The sequence below is a fragment of the Myotis nattereri genome (genome assembly GCF_964212035.1).
Source record: "Myotis nattereri genome assembly, chromosome: 16".
Lineage (NCBI taxonomy): Eukaryota > Metazoa > Chordata > Mammalia > Chiroptera > Vespertilionidae > Myotis > Myotis nattereri.
The window spans coordinates 24443114-24460539 of record NC_138091.1 but is presented as its reverse complement, the minus strand read 5'-3'; the positions used below and the strand labels follow the sequence as shown (position 1 = coordinate 24460539).

The following is a 17426-nucleotide window of genomic DNA, read 5'->3' as shown; positions in this document are numbered from 1 at the left end:
CTTGATGTATCAGGACGATGCTCTAACCAACTGAGCCATCTGGCCAGGGCTGGGAGACTGTCTTTAGGAAAAACTTCCCAGATAGTTTCTCATGTAAGGTCTTCAAAGAGGAAGGGGTGGAATTTGGTTTAATAAGAGGGCTCAGGGCCTTAGAATTAAGGTAATGCATAGACTTCATCTTGAGGAATTGCTGCTGTGGAGTAGTGAATGCAGTCCTATAAACTGTGGCACATCCGGGGTTAGAGACTGGATTTCTCATTTTTCATGTTTCCCCAGAGACGTTTGAATCAACAAATTGCTCCACACTACATTCTAAGACACAGGGGCCACATCTGCCTTGTTGACTGCTCATAGCAAGTGAGCTAGACCAAGATTCAGGCACAGAGGGTCAAGTGGTACTTGAATTGCTCCATGTCCAGCTAAGGTGACAGGGAAAGGACAAAACCAGGTGTTATGACCTCCCAGAATAGATGAATAAAGTATGACAGCAAATAATTGGAACTAAAGGCAGTCTCTACTCTCTAGATTAAAGCTTCTAGACCAGAATGCAGAGGTCTCACTCATGCCAGCTTGTTTTAATGTCTTGGTTTTGGAGCCAATAAGAGCAGGGGCCTGAACATTCTTAGAATCTTGCAGAATCTGATCATGTCAAATAATCAAACCCTCTAAACTCTAAGTCACCCACAAAGTCATACAACAGCTCCCCTTAGCAGATGCACCCTTACCCTCCCATTTCCACTCCCCATGCACTGTAGGCTCACTTTCCTACAACACCTCCCCTCTCCTGACTTCCCTTGGGGAATGTGACTTGTTCAAGGAGACTGTGGGGCCAAGATCTCAGGGAGGGTCCCTTCCAAGGATGATGACAGGTAGGACAGACAGGCAGAAAACATAATTTGAAGTATTTTTGTTTTTTTATATACAGAATACAGGAAAGTTTCTGTAAAGTCTAAAACATTACAATTACTATGTACATTGGTACTAGTTGTGGGGTAGGAGAAGAGGAGGGAGTCAAGGGTGGGAGGAAGAGGAGAGAAGTGGCAAGAGAACAAAAAAAGGAGACAAAACAGGTTTACGACAAAAAACATTTTTGCTACAATAGACAATTTGAAGAAAACGCTCTACCACATGTAGTACTGTACACAGTTTTTAAAAACATTGAAAAAAGTCATCACTAGATGTATTTACACAAAATCCAAATACACTTTTCCTTATTCGAAATAAAATAGATGGACAGCCAGAAAAAGGATTCATTTCTCATTTGTCCATAATACACAGTAGCTACCTGTAGTGCAACCGCTGCAGAAAGGGAAAATAACTTGGAGGGTGGGAACCGTGGAAGGAGGGTGGGTAGCGATCTTTATATTAAATAAAACAATGATATTGTATAGATTTTGCTGTATGAAAACTGTATTTTTTTCTTTTAATATAAAACTATTGTCACTGCCACAAAATAGAACAAGTTTCTGATTATTTTACAACGGCGGGCGAGGGGGAGGGAGCAGGTGGGTGGGGAACGGTTTTGTGTTGGAGGAAGTGTCCAGACCATTGGCCTTCCCCTCCCTGCCCACGCTGTTCCTCAGCTCGGGTCTGCCGCTTTTCCATGAAATGTTGAGTACAAATATATGTGCAAATGCCCCCTAGAACTTGAGAAAAGAAAAAGGATTTTAAAAAACAGTCAAAAGGTTTTCTTCATGTCATGCAAAGATTGTAGTTGAAGGGTTTCTGGTGGAGTATAGAAAAAACCCGGGCTTGGTTTGTGTACATTTTTGCATTGCAGGAGTCTTGGGGTGGGTGAGGCGGGTGATGGGGTAGCCACCAGTCCTAGGGAACGGAGTTGGAGCGCAACACAGGGCCCTGGTGGGGCTTGAGAGAGAGCTTCTCGGCCAAGACCCCATCTTGCAACAGACTGGCATCGCCTTTGGGCTGTTTGGTCGCAAACTCAGTGATGCTGAAGACAAACTGCAGACACCCCAGCTTGATGTAGCTGCCATGGTGCAGTAAGGCCGTGCCTTCCCAGCCGGCCCCACTGCCCCCAATCAAGCTCGAGCTGCTGGCTTTGCAGTTGCAGGGTCTCCGTTGTGGCCCCTGGGCTTGGGAACTCATCATGGGTGCCTCCTCACTTGGCTCTTCATCCTGTTTCTGGTGCCGGCGGCGCCCTGGGGAAAAAGGGGATGGTCACCAGAGAGGAACAGTGAGCAGTCCAACCATCTGGGCTGTTTGCCAGATGGATCCCTGTACCTCCCCATTTTAGATGCTGCATGACTGGGGTGAGGGATGCTCAGAAAGGACTGGTCAAGTCTGAAGTGCTGTACACATAAGTGGGTGCACAGCACTTGGTTCTCTGTGACCCTCCCTTGGCCCAGAAGCAAGCACTTGGCCAATGCAACCAGGAAGGCAAGAGACAGCATATCACTGGCAGCAAGCCTGAGCCACCCTGACAGAGCCTTTGAAAATGTATCCAAAAATGGCAGGCCTCATGGCCACAGGCCTCTGCTCCAACTTACTGATGACACTCTGCACTTTGGCAACAATACTGCTTGGGGGGGTTGGCGGGGTCTTCTCAGAGAAGTCACATGAATACAGCACATTGTCCACCGTTGTCCCGTGCTCACTGTAGTTTAACAGCTCATAATGTTTGGTATTCTGAGGAGGAGGAGGGAAGATAAGATGTGTGGTCTGCTGCGTGGGGCCTGGGGCTAAGGGGAGAGAGGACATATGGAGAAGGCTGTGCTGCTCTATCTGAGGAGCTCTCTCTCTTTCCCAATCGTGCCCTTCTTCCCTATACTTTTCCACTGGGGCTCAAAATTCACCTCCTGTGTGCTCTCCCTCCCAGGAGCAAGCTCCCGCCTTTCCCTTCCCCCTCTCCTCCCCCCACAGGCATGCAACTCCTAACCTCTAAGGGAACCCATGAGACTTGCAACCAGGGGAGCAGTGGGCACTGTCAGTTAGTCCCAGGCTCATCCCCTGAACCTATCTCTAAGGATCCCTTTTCTCTGACTTTCCAGAGCCAAAGCAGATTCGCCTAGGTTCTCTCCTGTTGCTTCTTCTATCCTAAGCCCTGCCTTGTTTCACTGTCCCCAGCTTTCATAAATGTACTCTAACAATAAAAAACAAAAACAAATAAACAAAAAAGATTCACCCCTTCAGGGAAGCCTTCCTTCTTAGACCGCCCCCCCCCTCACTCTTTTCTGCCTCCTCAGCACTGGCTCCTGTTGAAATCACTGGCATATGAGATGATGAAACTCACAGAGTTGCACTAAGAGGGCTTGGCTTCTTTCTATGCTGTTTCCTCCCCCTGCTTAGCCCCACCCCTCCCCCCACCTCAGCTGAGCCTGTGATCAACCTCAGGAGATATGGTAGCCCTGCTCCTGGGGAGCAGATGGCCATGGTAGAATGTCCTTTTCACACCAAGACTCTTCTCCTCCCCAGATGACAGGGAGGGAAAAGAAGACCCCCAACCCCCTTCTCACCCAGGCACTGAACAAAAACCCAGTGCCTGGGAGAGGCCTCGGGTGGGGAGAGCTCCCTCCTATGCCATCAACACCCCTTACCTCATCGTAGAATATGCAGGCGTGTTTCCCGGACACGTAATTACAGTGACCATAGTTTGTAAGGCACACGTCCATGTCAGCTCCTGCAAGGTGACATGAATAGAGGAAAAGGCGGGCAGAGAACACATTGTAAGGTGTATGTGTGAAGGTGTGGGGGAGGGGGAGTGTTAGCTTCTGGGCAGGCACTAGGAGACACTGAGGGACAGGTAGCTCAGGGCCCCCTCCTTGTATTTTAAACTAAAGCTGATGTCTTTTCAACCTCTTGCTAAAGAACAGTTGTCTTTGCCAGTTGATCTGCTTTAGAACATATGGCTCCTGCCCAGGTGGGTACAGTGAGCTACTGAAGAAAATGCGATATTTTCTTTTCATTTTTTAAAATATATTTTTTATTCATTTTAGAGAGAAAGGAAGAGGGAGAGAAACATCAATGATGTGAGAGAATCACTGACTGGCTGCCTCCTGCATGCCCCCTACTGGGGATTGAATCCGCAACCCTGGGCATGTGCCCTTGACTGGAGCGTCAGTCCACAGGCCAACGTTCTATCCCCTGAGCCAAACTGGCTAGGGAGAGGATGGGATGTTTTCATGAGAACACAACATGGGGTGCAGGGCCTATAAATCATATCACCTGAAAGAAGGGAAATGTCTAGGCAGGGGGCTAATCTGCCTGAACCTCTGTACAAGATAGAGGGCGAACTAAAGCTCAGGTGTATGTGAACCCTGTAACTTTTTCAAAGACCTGCAGGGAGAAAGCACGTGCTCTCTCCTTGGGTATCTCCTTGCAGTGTTTTAAATGCCTCACTGAGCAGCAGTCAGAAGTTTTACCTCTCCTGATGTCACACTGGGCACAAAGCAAAGGGCCAGAGGACAGGGAAGACAAGCAGCTGATGGTCTCCTTTCTTAGCCCCTCTGGTTGGGACATCCATCAAGTTAAACCAGTCTGCCCCTTTCTAGCCTTTGAGGGTAAGAGTGTTAGTCTTTAGGGCTGAACAGACTCAGCACCTCCTAGCTGGCTCACCTGTCCCGATGTAGAGGGTTCGATAACACATGTTCACAGCTCCTCCCAACCCTAAGAGAGGGTAGAACACAGCTCGGGCCTGTACCTCCTTTCTTTGCACTACAAGACAAACACAGGGATAGGGTTATTCAGAAACTCAGAACCTGACACTCAAATGCAAACCAACAGAACATATGGCTCAAACATTAACAGAACCTGGACCTCTGGCGCATCGCTTGAAGAATATAATCCCATTGGATGAGTAATCTTTACAAACTCACATCTAACACTGGGCTGCTTCACGGTGAGGCTCTCTGTCCCACACACAGCAGTCCTCACATGGGGTAAGAAGGACCAGAGCTTTGACAATGGTCACAGAATTTAAGGATGATAGTACTTCATGAGCTCTTGGCTGCTGGTTGGTTTGTCAGGGACATACTAGCTGGTCCTATAGGGAGGTTGTGCAAAAAAGGGCACAGACCATCTCTCTCAAACTTTAAAGTGCATATGATTTGCCTAGAATCTTGTTAAAATGCAGATTATGATTTTGTAGGTCTAAGGTGGCGCCAAGCTCTGCATTTCTAACAAGTTCTTAGATGCAGCTGCTGCTGCTGGTCTGGGGACCAAACTTTTAACAGCTAATGCTCCAAGGGGAATCCTAAGCAGAGTTAACCTCTTGGGAAGGATTTCCAGGAGGCTAGCCCAACTGTTACTCTGTTTCTCACCTTTTGGGAAATTCTTCTAACTTGAATATTTGACAGCAATTGAGCAGAAAACACTACATATACCCAAAGGCACTTGTAGCTGCTTTCTGTGCCTCAAAGTGGATATGTATGAAAGAAAGTTACAGTGCACTTCCTGGAGTCTGAGCTGAAAGCTGTGGGTGCCATTTTGTATCTGTTTTCTGAGGAAAAAAACAAAAACCATGGTGCTTTATAAAGCCCATAAAAAGCACACACTGAAAGCTGAGATTTCCATGGAGGGGAGATGGCCATTCACACAGAGATCTGATGGCGTGGTGTGGTGGCAGGTGTGCATGCGCACCTTCTGTGTGGTGCCCTCCAGAAGCCAGTGGATGTGCCCCGACACTGCCCGGTGAAGTTTGGACCCGGGAGGGGAAAAGCTGATGTATTCTCTGCAAGGCCAGAAACTTGATCAGCTTCTCGTCCAGCATATTTATCTCGATTTCTATTAACCAAAGAGAAAGATTAAAAAAGCAGCTGAGGAGGAAATGGAATGAGAAGTAGGCTAAGGTTACCGAGCAAATAGTGCAGCATTTCTAAAATCCAGCCAAGAGCTTTTTAAAAAATAGCACAAAGTGATACAAAGATCTTGGCTGGGCATCTCACTAGCCATCTGCAGTGAGAGACAGGCCCCAGTGCAGAATATACAGATGCCTCCTGCCCCTGGGTAGCTGGATTTTAGGTAAAGTGGTCCTAGAAAGGTAGAGCAAGATAAACCATTTGCCTGTGCATGGGGAAGGGCCTGGATGTCTGATATTGGGGCTTGGATTTCTACCCACTCTCTGTTTACAGAGATCGAGTTCTGCCCTGCTTCTCCTTAATTGTGGGAGCGAGATGCCTCCTGATTTTATTCTGCAAGTGCAGGTGATCTGACTATAGTGATTTTCTTCTCTTCTCACTAGTCAGCTTGGCTCTGTTCTCTTTTCATCTTTGATTATGTGTATATGCATAAGGCAGAGATAGAAGGGGCTTTTCCCCTACACCACTCCCCTCTCCAACCCTGAGATCAGGCATCCCTTCTGCCCCTTTTGAAATGAGCTGAATGCTGCGTGGGGACAGCACTTCCACCACAGCAGCTGGTGGCAGAGCAGCAGCTCACTCACTCACCTCCATTGACATCCATAAATGCTCGAAGTGAGTTGGTGAGGTCCACCATGGCAGTAGAGTTGGCTGGGAAAGAGGGTACGGTTAAAGCGCTTCCTATGGATAACGTGCCGGGGCTGACCTTGCCATCTGGGGACGGAGCAGGAAGACTGTTACTTACGTCGCCTGAGGGAAACCCACCGGTACAATCCCCCACTGCCGAGACAGGTCTGGATTTCGGACCCAAGGTGATGTTCCCTTCTCGATTCTCACCCCATAGGCTCTGGAACTCCTAGAGCTAAAAACGTGTGGTGAGGAAGGGCAGATGGAACGACAATGCACCCAGGCATGCAGAAGGCTCCAGAGAACTGAGAACCAGTGAAATCTACTGCTCTGGGGAATGTTGGTGGGGTAACTTCATTCTCTGAGCCATGACTACCTCCCTACTACCTCTATTCATTAAAATAAGTGGTGCCTGCCCCTAAAGCTCCTGCCTACTGAAGTCTGACTCACAGGTGCAAAATCTATCCAGGAAAAAAGCCTGAGAAGTGGGGCCACCCTGAGATCAGGGGCTCCATGCAGAGAAGTCACAGACACCTTGTTACCAAGACTTCCAGCTGACTAGGGAGGCCAGCTTCAGTTCAGACAGGAGACCACAGGGGGTTTCAGCAGCATCTGATACCTGGTTCAGATGCTGAGGTCAGCAACCTCGAGGTCCCGAGTGCTGACTGGAGATAGCTGAGAGAGCAGGGCCACACTAGGTCAAGTGTGGACATGAGGGCAAGCTTTTGGGCCAGAACTATCTCTATGGGCATCCCACTCTAGAGCAATTCTAAAGGCAATGTTCCTTTCTAGCCCTGCTTTCCCTGACATGGAAGTTCCTTCAAAATAACCAGGCTCTGAGAATCTGGATCAGGTGTGGATCTAATCTCTGGTGTGGATCATGAAACAGAGGCTATCACTCAGAGCCTCAGGCTGAGCACAATGGTTTTGGAGCACATGCTGCCTTCCTCAAGGGTGATGGGACAAAACAGGCAGAAGACCCAGGCCTGGAAGGAGTGGGAAGGTGGAATCAGGAGATCCAGGCTGTAGTTCCAATCCTGCGACTGACTTGTTCGATCACCTTAAAGAAATCACTTAAGCTTTCAGAGCCTAAGCAGTCCCATTGAATAGACGAAGACAAGTTAACATGTACTTTCTCTTCCATCACAGAAATGGGGGAAGGATAAATAATACAGAGATCAAAGCCCTCTGAAATATTCACAGATAGGATTTTTTGAAGCTTATTTGTCAGGAAGAGCATAAAATTACTCCAAATCACCCTAAGGCTGAGTAGCACTCACCTGAAGATGGCGCTGGTGAGCAGAAACTTTGGCTGGCTCCTGTGGCCAAGATACTGTCTCCTGCTGCTTGGGGGGGAGTGAGCACCCGGGTGGCATTTGGGGGTGAGCCCAGTGGCCTTGAATCTGTCAACGGAGGTCCTATCTGTGATTGGACAGTCTTTCTTTGCAAAGTGCTGGTGTTCTCGATGCTGGCACAAGAGCTGGGAATGGAAGGGGGCAGGCTTGGGACAGGAACCAAACTCCTCTGGGGGCAAGAGCTGGGGCCAGTGGCATTCTCTGTCTTCACAATGATGCCGACGGTGTGGTTCTGAAGCCCCCCAGCCGCTGGTGGTGTGAGGGGCCGGGGCCAGCCTTGTCGGTGTGAGAGGCCTGGTAGGGGGGTGTTGGCGCCTGGAAGTCGCCGGGGGTCCGTGGAATCAGTGGGGCTGCTGTAGAGGTGTGGGCCATTGGCTTTCACCTCTGTGTTCACCGGCCCGTTGGCAGTCCCACAGGGAGTTTTCTTGGATTTTTCCGCACAAGAACTGCAGCTGATGTCTTCTAGGGCTGGGGGTTGGTGGGGTGGAGAGCAGCTCAGGGAATTCTGGGTGCTAATCCCTGAGGGGCAGGACAGGGGATAGTGGGAAGGTGTAGTAGGTGCCTTGTCAGCTGTTTGCAGGGAGGTGGTGATTGAGCTGTCAGTCACAATAACAGGCTTAATATCAGCCTTCTCTGTCTGTTCAGAGTCCCAATGCGAAGGCATCTGCTTAGCAGATAAATGTTTCAATATGCTGCACTGGAGCGCAACAACACTACAGAGCCACTGTAATGGAAGGAGAGGAGAGGAGAGGAGGGTAAGAGGCCTGGGAGGCGCTGGTCCTTCCTGCCACAGTGGCCAGGGCTACAGCAGAGCTGATAAACACTGTTTCCGAGGTCCCATTGCGAATGCCCAGAAAGGGTGTGCTTGACTCCTGATAGGATTCCATTTCCATTCCCAAGCAAGACTTGTTGGTACACTCAGCAGACAACACCCTGGTCAGCAGAGCTTGGGATTCCCGTTCTGGTTTTGCCCCTAAGGCTCACCTTGTGACCAATATTCAGCAAGTACCCTAAACATCGGCTGTGTGTCCAGCACTATCACCTAGTCTCTCTATGGGTCTACTGAGCTCTTTCTACAGACAGTTTTGCCCATCTCACAGTGCAGGGAGACCGATGGAGAGAAGCAGACCGGTTGACTCTGTAGTTCTCTTACTTGCCTCAAGATCTGAGTCAGAGGTTCTCCCTGAAATAGTCAACTCTTGGGGGGTGGGGGTGGGGGTGGGTGGGGTTGTAGAAGATGGGGATGGGAATGACACTGAGGCTATTTCCATAACAGCTGCAGTGGGATGGAAGATTAGATTTGGAATCCCAGCCCTGCCTTCACTCACCTCTTGCTGCTCTGCCTGGGTGGCTAAGTGCTCAGAGTTCAAAAGGTGCATCTGTGATTCCTCAGGGATCCCATTGCAGATCAGCTCCCCATCCCGAATGGCCGCGGGTGCAATGAGTGGGGGTGGAAACTGGTATTGAGATTTTATAGCATCAGGAACCTGTTCAGAAGAGATAGGAGGAGGAAGGAGAGGGAGATAGTGCCAACATGGCCAGTTGATTCTGCTCTGACCGTGCTCTTCTGTCCTTGGTGCTGATGCCCAGGGGACCATCATCCACTCTGGGATAAGGTGGCTTGGTGGGCAGCAACTGCTCTGTGCCACCATCTCGTTGCCTAACACATATGCACGCTAGCTTGAGAAGGCACAAAACTGGAAACAGCAGGCATGCCCCCCACTTTACTTCATTAAGGTCTAAGGACTGAGGAAGCCAGAAATCACTGCATACTGCCTTCTGCTTTGGTCTAAAAAGTGGAAGACTGACACCAAACAGGGCTCCAGAGTGGTACCCTGGGCTCCTATTGCTTAGGATCAAGTTTGGAAAGTAGGTAAACGATATCTGAAGAGATAAAAAGTTAAATGAGATCACATTCACAGTAGACATGTTCAGCATGAGGCCTGGCTCCAGATAAGCACTCAATGTCAGTTTTCTCCATTCATTCATGACTCATAAAACAATTGAAGACCTCTTTGTTGCACAAACAGAAGACACACTCTGAATCTCACCATGTAAGAATGAAAGAGCCACACAAGCAAAGAATCAATCATTCATACATTCAACCAACATTTATTGAGCATCTCCTGAGTCTGGGCACTATGCCAATTCCTAGAAATCCAGATGAATAAAATTTAAGCCTTGCCCTCAAGGAGCTCACAGTCTAGTAGGGAAGATAAACACAGAAACATTATAATACAATGTAATGGATCCTAGAATAAAGGTATGTCTAAGTAGCTATTAAAAACATGGAGAAAAGTGCTTATTTCTACCTGGGGGACAGAAGCTTGGGATTAGAGATTTTATAGGAAGGCGGTATTTGAGCTGAGACTTGGCAGTTAAGAAGGAACTTCCAGGCAGACCAAGGGGAAATAGGGTAGAGATGCAGTACCTAAGGCAGAGATGTAAAAGCACCTGGTAGATTTGGAAAATATTTTGGGAGAATCAAGAGATTTGGTGAGCAGGTTCTTAGGGAGGATAAGGGAAGGAAAGCCCCAAATGGTTGCCTTTCCTTATTTTATTATTGTTATTTTAATTTTATTTTTTTATTTACTTATTTATTTTTATTGATTTCAGAGAGGAATGAAGAGGGAGAGAGATAGAAACAATGATGGGAGAGAATCATTGATTGGCTGCCTTCTGCACGCCCCCTACTGGGGATTGAGCCCACAACCTGGGCATGTGCCCTCGACTGGAATCAAACCTAGGACTCCAGTCCATAGGCTGACACTCTATCCACTGAGCCAAACCAGCGAGGGCTTATTATTATTATAAACCCTCATTTGAGGATATGTTTTTATTGACTTTAGAGGGGAGGGGGGAGGAGAGAGAGAGAGAAACATCGATCAGTAGCCTCCCGTATGTGCCTAACCAGAGATTGAGCCCACAAGCTAGGAATGTGGCCTGAATGGAATTAAAACTGCAACCTTTTGATGTATGGCAGGAAGCTCCAATCAACTGAGCCACCCAGCTAGGGCTCCCTGTCCTTATTTCACTCTCAAATTGTCCAATTACAAAATGCTTTTCAGAAAATTTGTGCCCTTGGATTTTCTTCAAGAATAGAGAAACATTTTAAAAGGGAACATTATAAAGTGACAGGGTTTTATCAAAGCCTCTTGGCCTGTTCATTTTGGTAGCCTGGCTCTCTTCCATACCTATATGGTGAATTATAGTCTAGATTTTTTCTAGATCTGTTTAACTAAGGCAGTGGTCGGCAAACTGCGGCCTCTTGAGTGTGGCTCTTCTACAAAATACCACGTGCGGGCACGCACATACAGTGCGATTGAAACTTTGGCCACACTCAAGGGGCTAAAGAGCTGCATGTGGCTCGCGAGCCGCAGTTTGCGGACCACTGAACTAAGGTATGAGGCTTGTCACCTGTAATATTTCTTACCCCCAACTGAAAACACCTAACTTAATTTTGGAAAACTGGTGTTTCCACTGAAGTATAAATATTTACACAGTTAAGAGTTTGTTATCCAATTTTCAACAGTTAACATCTTGCTGGTGCTGACACCCACTGGAAATGATGGGTATGATTTAAAAAAAAAAATCCTCACCAGAGGATATGTTTTTACTAATTTTATTTATTATTATTTTTTTAAATCCTCACCCAAGGATATTTTTCTATTGTTTTTTAGAGAGAGTGGAAGAGAGAGGGAAAGACAGAGAAATATTAATGTGAGGGAAACACATCAATTGGTTGCCTCCTGCATAAGCCCTGACCAGGGCCTGGGCCAGGGAGAAGCCTGTAACTGAGGTACATGCCCTTGACTGGAATCGAACCCAGGACCGTTTGGTCCACAGGCCGACACTCTATCCACTGAGCAAAACTGGCTAGGGCTATTTTTACTAATTTTAGAGAGAGGTTAAAGGAGGGACAGGAAGCGGGGGGGCGGGAGAGAATATGTATGAGAAAAACAGTAATTGGTTGCCTCCTGTACCTGCAACCTAGGTATGTGCCTGGACCAGGAATAGAACCGGCAACCTTTCAGTGCATGGGACAACCAACTGAGCTACACCATCAGCCAGGGCGGGGCTGGTGTGATTTTGAAGTATGGCTGCCCCCAAGTGGCCATATTTGAGAATTGCTGGTTCCTATTGATAACATGACAGTCTGGGATTATTTCAAAAGAGAAAAATCAGTTTATATATAGGTATATAGTGTTGGGCTAAGTTAAATGAATGAGGGGATTGAGTGGTTTATGAGAACCAGCCTCAACACCACCAAATACTCTTCAAATTTCTCTGTCAAATCTCTGTGGATACACTTTAATAATTGTTAAGTACATAAAATGTATTGCTAATATATTAACAGCAGCCTGGGAAAAGAGATTTAACTTTCCTTTAGACATTTTCCCCTCTTAAATTCCTCAGTTGGGACAGCTCACTTTCCACATGGCCCGCTGCTTAATCACCCCCACCTTCACCTCATGACAGCTCTAGGAAAGGGGCCATCAAACAGGAAGAGATGGCACCAAGTGCCAGGTGAGGGGAGTAACAGCAGAGCACACCTACATTTGGTGGAAGGGGTTAAAGAGTGTTTATCCTCAGGAGAACTAGAGACCTGCAGTTTGAAGGCCTACTATGGGGTTTGGCATTCATAATCCCGACCACCCTCCTCAAGTATTAAAATGTACAGCCACATTCATTACTTGTTCAGATACCACAGAGAAGTCTCAGGGACTTCAGTTTCCCTATTTGTGGAAGTGGGACCATGGCCCTCTGTCTATACCTTGAAGGTGATCAGAAACCACCATCCTGCCTGAACCAGGTTGTGACTCACCTTCAAGCTTCTTCTTTTGACCGACTGGAGCACACGGCGGTTAGGAGGGTGCTTCTTGTGAATTCGGTTCAGGAAATCCACTTTGACGACGTGCTGTGAAATGGTGTCCTGGAAACGGTCAAACACCTGGCACCGATTACTCAGTGTCATATTCTTTTGGTTCAGCTAGGATCAAAGCAGAAACACTCCTGTGGTGAACCTCAAAAGACATCCCTCTCCCAGCTAACTATAAATGGACCAAATGGGATTGTCTGTCAGGGGTTGGCATGTCAACACTTGTCAGAGTTGCATAAGACTTTCTCCCTCAGCTCTGCCCAGTCCAACAAGGGACAACTGGTATGTTCCTATTCCCTAGAGTGGCAGGAAATAGGGAATTAGCTAAGAAGTGACCTTCCAAATTCAGCCTCTGAATGTCTTCTGTCCAGCTCAGACCACCCTCTGTCAGTTTACAGGTTTCTTTTTTTCTTCCCTTTAGTGTACAGGTTTCTGAGGAGATGCAGGCCTTGGCTCTCAAGAGACCCAGACTCCATTCCTAGCAAGAGAACCTCTCCCACAGGAAGCAGGACTGTTTCCTATATAGGAGTTTGGTTGACAGCTGGGATCAGCACCCAAATCCTGTGTGCCCTGCCCTTTTCCTCCTCCATGGTACTAGGGAGCAAACTCCTAGAATATATCAGTCTATAGGAGGCAGAAAACTTGGACTGCTCTAAGAGGCCAAAGGGAGGAGAGGGAAGTTTGTGCAGCAGCATACAGAAATTATGTCACATTTCCTCTTCTACAACTGGTCTCATACACTTTAATTCAAAAGGAAAAAAAATGTGCGGCAGCTTCTAATTAGTAAAAGAGGAAAAACCCCTAAGTGGCTAATAAAATATTACCCAATTAATAACTTCTCATCTGCTGGAAAGGTGATCTTTAAGATTCATATTTGGGTAAACTGCTCATGGTTGCTTTTTTTTTTGGTTCAGTAAGAGGCAAAACAAGATACTCACACTGAGCCCCAGAGAGAAGCTTCCTCCTAGATAAATCTTTCTGAACAGCATTAGACAAATAAGAGGACAAAGCAACTATTTTCTTTCATATGTGCAAGTCTATAACTGAGGTTCCCTCAGTGTAAAGTGGAGAGCACATTGCCATGTTGAGGGGCAACAGTCATTCCATGATTATCACCATTTGATAGGCGACGTCTTATGCAATAACATTTTTTAATTTGGAAAGGCTGTTCTTATGAGGGACCTGCTCCTCCTGAAGCCCTCTCCTACTCAATCTATGAGTGACTGTTCTAAGTGCCTGTAAGGAAATGTCTTTGGAGATAGCAAACCACTGTTCTGTTTTGGCCCCAGGAAGCAGTATGGAAAATGTACCCAAGACTCCTGGGAAATAGATAATACCCTCACACCATTCATTCAACAACTTAGTTACTCAACACCTATAAGTGTTATGACAAGAATTAAAGTAAGAGGAGGGAAAGAACCTCATTTGGTGCCTAGGAAAGATGAGGTGCTCAATAAATGGTTGACTGTCTGGAATACCATTATATCCACGTCAATTCGCTGAAGTTACTGTGCAGTTAATATCTTAGAATTTTCTTTGTTCCCTCTAAAAACAAGAGGCAGGAAAATACGGAAGCAACCACTGTGAGAGTATTTATTTCCATAAGGTTGGACCTAATATACCCCAGTTTAGGGCTATAACATCTGTTTGATTCACTCTGGAAGAAAATATTAATGAACAACCAAATGCTAGTGGGTTAAGTCTGTCCATGCAGCTAAAATAAGGCATTGTGATAAAAGGCAAAACACACAGTTAACGCATGTCAAAATAATCGGAATTGAGTAGAATGGTCTGCAGAAACCAGCATCGGAGAGATTATAGTGAATTCTGGTACAAAGCTGACCTTACTATGCTTTCTACTGAATCAGTCCACGCTCCACTGTGCCCGTAGGGGACTGAAGGGACACTGCTGTACTTACCACCACATGTTCGATGTGATTTGGACACATCCATCTGCCCAGGGGCATGGCAGTGAGTGGTGGCTCAAGGCAGTCCATGTGGAACAGGAGGGGGCAATAGTCACACTGGATGAGAGGGGCCACGCGACAACTCCTGCAAAAAAGAGATTAGGCCATTTCTGTGGCAAGATGGGAGAACTCAAAACAACCTCCCCTCCTTAATCCTAACAACATTCTCCCACATCCTCCTCCCCCAATGATTCAGTTACATTCACGATTAGAAAGATGGATGAAGTTGGGGGCCACCACACAGCTCTTCATTATTCTCTCTTCTAAGAGAACTGTGTCTTGTCAGGAAGTGAATGTATACGTGGAGTATGCTAAAGTGGCTGTCAAAGCATGAATGATAAATGCTTAGTACTCACTGGGGGAAGACAGCCAGCTCTACTTGATCTTTCTAGTCCTTAAAAAAAGCAACTACTGCATTAAACAACAACAAAAATACTAGCAACCTTTCTAAAATCTACTACAGCAAGAACCTTTTCTTCTGCCGAAACCGGTTTGGCTCAGTGGATAGAGCGTTGGCCTGCGGACTGAAGGGTCCCAGGTTTGATTCCGGTTGGGGGCATGTACCTTGGTTGCGGGCACATCCCCAGGGGCTGTGCAGGAGGCAGCTGATCGATGTTTCTCTCTCATCGATGTTTCTAACTCTCTATCTCTCTCCCTTCCTCTCTGTAAGAAATCAATAAAATATATTTTAAAAAAAAGAAAAAAAAAAAAGAAACTTTTCTTCTGCATGAAGCACTCAGACTGAGAATCAGAGACAGTTGTGCTGGGAAAATGTTTTGTAATGTATTAATATAAGCATAATTAAAGAGAGGGGCTTAAGCAAATGCCAATTATGATTTGTAACCATGATACTCCTGGGTCCTCAAAATGCACTGGAGCCACAGTTTGGGCTCAGAGTCCTGCACTTTGCTATCCAGTCCCCTATAGCTTTTGGTGTGGAACATTTCTTTTTCATATTCTTTCTCCTGTTACCCTGTTCTTCTAACATATCTAAACAAGTCCATCTTCAGTAGCAGCTGGCTCCTGTCACTGAGGAGATCCGATTTGAAGAAAACCAGTATCACAGGGAAGCTACAACTGGGGCAACCTAGGTGCTTTTGGAAGTCATCCAGGCTAACGCATACTGTGGATACCTGTACTACTTTTAAACTAAACTTGAGCGATTTAAAAATTATTTGTTGTTTCCAAGGACTTGTGTCGCTGCAGGCTAGAATTCTTCCTGATAGGTAGTCTAAATATTTCATACTTTAGTTTACTTTCAACTCCTCTTGTTTAGCCTCTACAGTTTACAATACTTGTTAAAATATTCAAGGCTCTGATCAATTAGTCACTCAGTCTCTCTGCTCTCATATCATCAAAATATAGATTATGTACATTTAACATATATGGTTTGAAAGAGGTGATGGAAAAGAGAAAAAAATATCATTTGCTGAATATGAGGAAAAGCCCCTTAGTATGGAGGAAAAATACCTGCTACACGTGAAGCAGACTTTGACCGGTAAGGGAACGAGACCATTGTGATCTAACTCATGCTGTGTCTTCTTAACGTTTTTTCCTGTGGTTTCCTCCTTTCTTCTTCTCTTGCTGGAACCTAGAAGAGAAATTGGTGATGCTGGACTTTCTCTAGGTACATAGTTCCTGGCCTCAGATTTGGACACAATAGTAAGCGAAAGGAAGAGACCTCAGTAAAAGCATGTGCTATGGCCTAGACATGGATCTCTTTCTGAGGCCCCCTGGTCTGGTTTCAAGTGAGAAAAAGAATTAGAAGGGAGACTGAGACATAAGTCAGAACCTTGATCAGAAGTCACTTGTTCTGTGGCACAAACACCTCTAAAGGTTTTGTAAACATCAAGTGGCCAGAAGCCTAGCTTATATACTGGCAACCTATGAAATGTAAATAGGTCAAAAAGCCTATTATCTGGAGGTAGATGAGGAAAAAACTACAATTTCACTGCATTTTAACAAAAATCAGAAAAGCTTTGATTCTGCATCCTACTGACCGTAAGTTTCTTAAGTTTGCCAATTTCACTCTATCTGAAAGAAAAAAATAAGATCTAGAAGCTTCATGGTATCAAGAAGAAGCCATGACTTGATTGATTAAACAAACAAACAAACAAAACACAAGGAGGGTAATTTGGTAGTATCTATTAAAACTATAAATATCTGCCCTAACCGGTTTGGCTCAGTGGATAGTATGTTGGCCTGCAAACTGAAAGGTCCCAGGTTCGATTCCGGTCAAGGGCATGTACCTTGGTTGCAGGCACATCCCCAGTAGGAGGTGTGCAGGAGGCAGCTGATCGATGTTTCTTTCTCATCAATGTTTCTAACTCTCTATTCCTCTCCCTTCCTCTTTGTAATAAATCAATAAAAATATATTTAAAAACAAACAAACAAAAACTATAAATACAGCCCGCCTGGCATGGCTCAGTGGTTGAGCATCGACCTATGAACCAGGAGGTCATGGTTTGATTCCCGGTCAGGGCACATGCCCAGGCTGTGGACTCGATCCCCAGTGTGGGGTGTGCAGGAAGCAGCCAATCAATGATTCTCATTGCTGTTTCTATCTCCCTCTTCATTACTTTCTGAAATTAATAAAAAATATATATATAAAAAAGAAAGTAACTTGTCTTAAAAACAACAACTATAAACACAGTTTTGACTCAGCAATTCTAATATTAAGAATTTATCCTATAGACACACACCAACAAGTATACAATGATGTATTTACAGGATTATCTGTGAAGCACTATCTATAGAAACAAAAGATTAGGAAAAACCTGAATGT

General features: G+C 45.9%; 1 protein-coding gene across 2 annotated transcripts in view; it reads right to left on the bottom strand.

Annotated features, from left to right (window-relative positions):
• Positions 1 to 917: 917 nt before the first annotated feature.
• Positions 918 to 17426, bottom strand: part of PHF12 (PHD finger protein 12) — a gene marked incomplete at its 5' end in the record, with an annotated part of 42158 nt that continues 25649 nt past the window's right edge. For both annotated transcript variants that reach the window (XM_081109900.1, XM_081109899.1), the window contains 11 exons: positions 918 to 2159; positions 2508 to 2646; positions 3555 to 3637; positions 4573 to 4671; positions 5596 to 5739; positions 6402 to 6527; positions 7721 to 8519; positions 9124 to 9282; positions 12621 to 12785; positions 14594 to 14726; positions 16112 to 16232. In XM_081109900.1, coding sequence (XP_080966026.1) covers positions 1825 to 2159; positions 2508 to 2646; positions 3555 to 3637; positions 4573 to 4671; positions 5596 to 5739; positions 6402 to 6527; positions 7721 to 8519; positions 9124 to 9282; positions 12621 to 12785; positions 14594 to 14726; positions 16112 to 16232 — 2303 coding nt within the window. In that variant the 3' untranslated portion in view covers positions 918 to 1824. The remainder of the gene's footprint in view (positions 2160 to 2507; positions 2647 to 3554; positions 3638 to 4572; positions 4672 to 5595; positions 5740 to 6401; positions 6528 to 7720; positions 8520 to 9123; positions 9283 to 12620; positions 12786 to 14593; positions 14727 to 16111; positions 16233 to 17426) is intronic.